Source organism: Chanodichthys erythropterus, chromosome 14 (genome assembly GCF_024489055.1).
Source record: "Chanodichthys erythropterus isolate Z2021 chromosome 14, ASM2448905v1, whole genome shotgun sequence".
In the NCBI taxonomy this organism is placed as follows: Eukaryota; Metazoa; Chordata; class Actinopteri; order Cypriniformes; family Xenocyprididae; genus Chanodichthys; species Chanodichthys erythropterus.
Window position 1 is genome coordinate 18,088,372 of NC_090234.1, and position 5,920 is coordinate 18,094,291.

A 5,920-nucleotide genomic window follows, 5' to 3' on the forward strand; every position below is an offset into this window, starting at 1 on the left:
AAAAACACGAGTTAAAATGTAGTGTATATGAATTTTAATTCATGAATTGTAAATTCCAAAAGCTTTATAATTTCTGCCCCGGGACAGAGTAACTAATATGAATATAATGTTGGGATGACTTGCCAGAGCATTACATTCTATTATGCTTTTTCTTCCAACGTACAACTGACAGACAGATGTTGCTTCGCCCTCACAAGAATGCTGGTCATTTGTCAGGTTTTCCAGCACAGTATGCCAATACAATCTCATTTCTTTCAAGGTGAATGTTACTTCAAACTTTTTAGTAGGACAGCATAAATATAGATGGGAGGAATTATCCTTCACATGTCATAAATCATGCACAATATGCTACTGATGAACTCTGAGCTATGTACTTTTCAGGAGCAGACCAAAGGAGCAGGGATATAACCTCAAACACAATTTAATCTCAATATTCCAGATGTTTTGGCATCTAGAAGTAAAAACAGAAAAGCTGACCAAATAGAATTTGACATTATTTGTTAACAATACCTCCTAAATGTAAAGTACAGCAAAAGCAATCATACTACTCAAACGGGCCAAAGATGTAAATAGTTGCTCAAAGAAACTGCAGAGCTGGCACTGACTGTAATGGAAGGCCAGAAGGGATCCACAGACCCTTTTCCCCCATTCAAACCTGATAAAATGAGTTAGAAAGAATGCATTGTTTATGGAAATTAGATAATTGGAATGCATATTCAAATTAGTCAAAATATTCAATAAACAAACATGCAATGGTCCAAACACTCATTTATACAGGAAGATTTATATGTGAACTGACCAACCGCAGTTTTTGTTTTGTTTTGTTTTGTTTTGTTTTGATTTGGGTTTGATTTGTTTTTGAATTTAGAGACCCTAAAATGGCATTTGCAGAAAAAAAACAACAACAACTATATTCCATAAAATATTCTTTCAAGTGCACAAGGCAAAATGTTCATAAGCTTGCACTAGTTTTTCCTGTGTGCATGCTGAAGTTTCTCGCATGTAAAAATGTTGGGTTTTTTTCTGCAAATGTCAGTTTGATGCTCTGTACAATTACACCACAATAATAGGCCGAAGTGACAGAAAATAAAATTTAAATAATGGCATTGCAGTCTTTGCAAACAGTTGAATACAAATCACAAAACGATGAGTTTAGACTCATCAGAATTTCTGCCAGCCTAAAAGTAAGTACCGTACTTATTTTACACTTACAGTTTTTTCCAATTGCTAACACACAATTTTTCAAACTAGTCTGGTTTTATCAAAACACTTAACACAATTCACAAAACCACACACCCAAACTGCAAAATACCTCATATATCCTGCAAAATGAAGCACTGCAACCGAAACTACACAGAGCATTATCAAAATCAAACTTTTGCATGAAATGGCACACACTTCATTCATATTACCAGATTTTTGCCTAACCACCTACACACTGTTGGGCATAATGAAAAGCACCCCCATCTTTAGTATGCTTTGCCATAATACTAAAATATGTATCAGATTGTTCACATGCACAGAAATATTTGCAGATACACACACATGCTGTTGCAACATTTTTATTTTTTTTTCCTTCACTACAGTAAACAAGTCAGTACAACATAAGCACAGCAGATATATTTACATGGGACTGAACAAAAATATTCTTACAAAAAAAGTAAACTGAAAAAGAAAATTTCTGAAAAAAAATATATTACAGTAAAAAAAAACAAAACAAAAAAAAAGGCAAGAAAAATAATTAGGCAGCATCTTGCCGCACAGCCGGGTCTGGCCACAACGCCTCGTCAACATCACAGGCAATATCTTCCCTTGCCAGACATCGAGGGAAGAAGCGCCTTGAGTGCCTTATCCATCCCTGAATTGCACCCACATCAATCTCATCACATGCCTCTTCCATGGCCTGCACAAGAGGCATGCACACAAAGGGCTGCCGGTCGTATACCTTCCACCGCCATGCCGAAAAGAATTCTTCTATGGGGTTCAGAAATGGGGAGTATGGTGGGAGGTATTGCACGAGAAATGTTGGGTGGTCAGCAAACCAGTTTTGGACTGGGGCTGCACGATGAAAGCTCACGTTGTCCCATACTACAACGTACCGGTTTCTTTGATGGTCTGCATCATTCATACGCTCTGGTGGTATGAGAATGTTGTGAAGTCTGTCCAGAAATGTGAGAATATGGGCTGTGTTGTATGGTCCAAGTTTGGCATGACGGTGGAGGACACCATGCATATTGGAGATGGCAGCGCACATTGTGATGTTCCCACCACGTTGGCCAGGAACATCTATAATGGCTCTGTGGCCAATGAGGTTTCTCCCTCTTCTTCTGGTCTTTGCTAGGTTGAACCCAGCCTCATCTATAAAGATGAACTCATGTGGGATTGCATGAGCATCCATTTCCAGTACTCCCTGAAAACAAAGAACAAAAATCACTCAATATGGTGTTATCCAGTACACTGGGAAACAATGTTGTGTGTAGTGTACTGCAGTCAATATAGTACTTACATCCACATATGCTCGTCTGAACTCTTTGTTTCTTTGAGAGTTTCTCTCAAACGGCACCTTATAAAGTTGTTTCATTCTGATTTGGTTTCGCTTGAGAATGCGAGCCAATGTGGACAGACTAACTCGTTGAATGTTGTTGAATAAGGTGTTGTCTTGGATGATGTGGCTTTGAATTTCTCGTAATCTGATTTCATTATTTTCCAAAACCAAGTTTACAATGGCAGCTTCCTGTACCCCGGTGAACATTTGGCCCCTTCCTCCACCATGGTGTCGTCTCTCAGTCCTTTAGAAAAAATAAAATAAAAATATATATAGGGCTTGGACAATGCAGCCTAAATATTTTCCCCCACAGTAGAGTACATTGTACAGGAAACTTGTACAGTTCATGAATGGCTGATGTCATACACTAAGTAAACAGGTGTCACCCAACTGATACACTATGACATGGGGTATACTACATGTGTACTACATGAAATTTTGGTTACATACCTGTTCTCCAGTCTAAAGGTCCGGATGACAGAGGCGACAGTAAAACGGCTCAAGTTTGGCTGCACTCTCTGTCCAGCCTCACGCATTGTCAACCCATGGTTGATGACATGATCTACTAAGGTTGCTCTGATTTCATTTGAAAGTGTTTGTCTTCTTTGGCCATGAACTCCTCTACCTGCTCTACCCCTACCTCTCACTCTTCCTCCCCCTCTTATTCTCAACCTCCCTCTTCCTCTTCCTCTTCCTCTTCCTCTTCCTCTCTCTGCAATGTCTTCCATTGTTGTTGTAAAAAAAAAAAGGTTCTCACCTGTGGTCTTTTAATAGTGCTTACATCCTGATTGAAGTGTTAACAATTAACCACTGAGGTGTTTGGCCAGGTGGCACATGTAACTGGCCAATTAGCTCATGTAGTGTCATTTTGAATGGCAGTGTTTTGAAATGGCAAACATGTGACTTTATGTCAGATTGTTGTGTCTTATGCAGAGAACTGTATTTAGTGAATTTAAAAAGTGCTATTTTGAAATGCAAAATGTGTGTAAAACAGAAAAGGTGTTTAGACTTTTGGAGACTTGAGAAGAAGTTTTGCTCTCTGTGTGTCAGTTTAAATAATTGTGCTGTGCATGTCATTTTAGTGTGTTAGCAATTGGAAAAAACTGTATTTTTCTGCTTATGGGTATATAATATACAAAACTCTGGGTATCTTTAAAGTGCCCCTTTATGCTGTTTTAAAAGCTTCCTATTTTTGTTTTGGATGATTCCTACAATAGGTTTACATGCATTACAAAAAGAAAAACCGGTAACACTTTACTTGAAGGGGTGTGCATAAGACTGACATGACACCTTCATAATCTTGACATGACACGTGTCATGAATATGAAGGAGGTTTTATGCATGTTTATGACAACTGTCATTAAGTTTCATTCGCCCAATTATGTCAGAGTATTGTCACTTGATGACATTTTAATGACAAGTTCAATTTGTACCACTGTACTTGAGCTCAAGATACATATATATGACACTATTATAATGGCCTCTTGACAGCCAATGTCAAAACCAACCACATGACAGTTTAATGCAATGTTAGCCCATAAAGCTAAATAATGTCAAGTTGTCATGACAAAGACACTGACAGGTTATGATGTGTTGGTTTATGTCAAGTTGTCATAACTCGGACATCTCAAACTATGTCATCTTTGCATTAAAAATTACATAATTGAGTGAATGACACTTAATGACAGTTGTCATAAACATTCATAAAACCTCATTCATATTCATGACATGTGTCATGTCATGATTATGAAGGTGTCAGGTCAGTCTTATGCACACCCCTTCAAGTAAAGTGTTACCGAAAAACCTTTTTTTTCTCCTCACAATAGGCCTATCCATTGCTTCAACTTTGTGTCTAAAATGGTTTAATAAAGGATTTAGTGTCTCTAAACATTCACAAACAGCTATATTACACACTACATGAAAGGTAACATTCAAAAAAGCATAATAGGGCCACTTTAAAAGATTTGATGACAATCAGCTTTTACAAATCAGAAACAACTATCCAGGTTGGCTAAGAAGTGGAATAGACTGGTAAATCAATGGCATTTAAAAAGATGGCATTGATGGCACAACATGCACATCACCTGGAGATGATGAGAGAGAAAAAGAATTTCATTCAGAGTTAGCTTCTCTGTGGCCCTTTAGAACATGATTTGTCAGAAACATAATTTCTGTCTGCTATTGCCATAGTAACAAAAACTTGTCACCATGGACACAGCTAAATTAATACAAAAACATGCCAAAATACATTGGCACAAAGATCTCAGTGACAAACATCAGTGACTATGGCTACAGTCAATGAGTACAAAAGCTCCCTTCCTACTGTAGGCCATGCCCCTATAGGAACTGCCTGGATGCAGTTTGCTTCCCAAAGCTTACACATTCTCCTGGTGGGAAGAGGGCAAAAGCAACCAAAAGACATCATCAGGGAGGCCAGATAAAATCTATGCCTTCGAAATCTCTGAAAGCCCATTCAGGGCCGAGCTCAACTCTGAGTTTCTGAATGGGGCTGCTATCTAAGCTTTTAACCATCTCAAGGAGAGGTATGTCTAGCGTATGTTCATTGTGGCTTTGAATTTTCCAGGAATACAAGGTCTATATCTGCTCAAATGAAAGCAGTACCTGAATAGCAGTAACTGTTTCAACTAGCAAGGAAAATACACTTAAACTAATATCAAAACAGAAGTAAAAGTTTGTTGTGAAGCTAAGACATCATTTGAATGTCGCTCTGGATGTCTTAAACCCAGCTGAAGAAACCATTTTTTGCCATTTTTTGTTTTAGACTTTTTTTTTTTGTTTTTTTTCATTTGTTAACTGGTCAGACTGGGAGACCCAGCTAAGCAAGACCATCTTAAACCAGCTAAGAACAACAAACCATCATCTGACCATAAAGTCCAACACCTTACCCAAACCCTATACCCAATCATGATTGTAATAGATGATTGTAATGGATTTTAGAGATATTTTCTGTATTTATAAAATGGTTAGTCTGAAAACTGACCTTTACAAATCAGAATGGAGAAAGGTTACTGAATGGGGAAAAGGTGAACTTTTTTCAATTGTTTTAAATAATATACACAATAAAACACGCACAATAAGACCAGGAAAAGGTAAAAAGGATCATTTTTGATTTCATGTTGATTTAAACACTCTGAAAACTAAAAGATGTGAGGGCTAATAGTTCAGAACTGGGATGGTTGGGTGAATATATTGCTCAGGTTGCTAAAATAACAAACCACTTTGACAGTAGCGCTGAGACATCTTCTCTGAGCTGAACTGGGAGCCAAAAAGTTTCATTCACCAAGCTGAAATTGCACATAAATTACCTTGAAGTGCTTCATGCTCTCCTTGACTGTGTTTCTCTGGTTCCACCCT

The 5,920-nt window shown here is 37.8% G+C and overlaps 1 protein-coding gene across 1 annotated transcript; it reads right to left on the reverse strand.

Moving 5' to 3' along the window:
• Positions 1 to 1,434: 1,434 nt before the first annotated feature.
• Positions 1,435 to 2,707, reverse strand: LOC137036507 (uncharacterized). The gene is made up of 2 exons (XM_067410726.1): positions 2,507 to 2,707; positions 1,435 to 2,410 (listed from the first exon to the last, which is right to left on the reverse strand). Exons 1-2 carry the CDS (start codon positions 2,579 to 2,581, stop codon positions 1,742 to 1,744), a joined length of 744 nt encoding a protein of 247 aa, XP_067266827.1. The 5' UTR covers positions 2,582 to 2,707; the 3' UTR covers positions 1,435 to 1,741.
• Between the last annotated feature and the right edge of the window lie 3,213 nt (positions 2,708 to 5,920).

Bases quoted from the DNA above. Each gene is read 5' to 3' on its own strand.
- LOC137036507 (XM_067410726.1), bottom strand. From the start codon at position 2,581: ATGAAACAACTTTATAAGGTGCCGTTTGAGAGAAACTCTCAAAGAAAC. The intron at 2,411-2,506 runs GTAAGTACTATA...CTTTGTTTTCAG, and splicing joins TCAGACGAGCATATGTGGAT to GGAGTACTGGAAATGGATGC.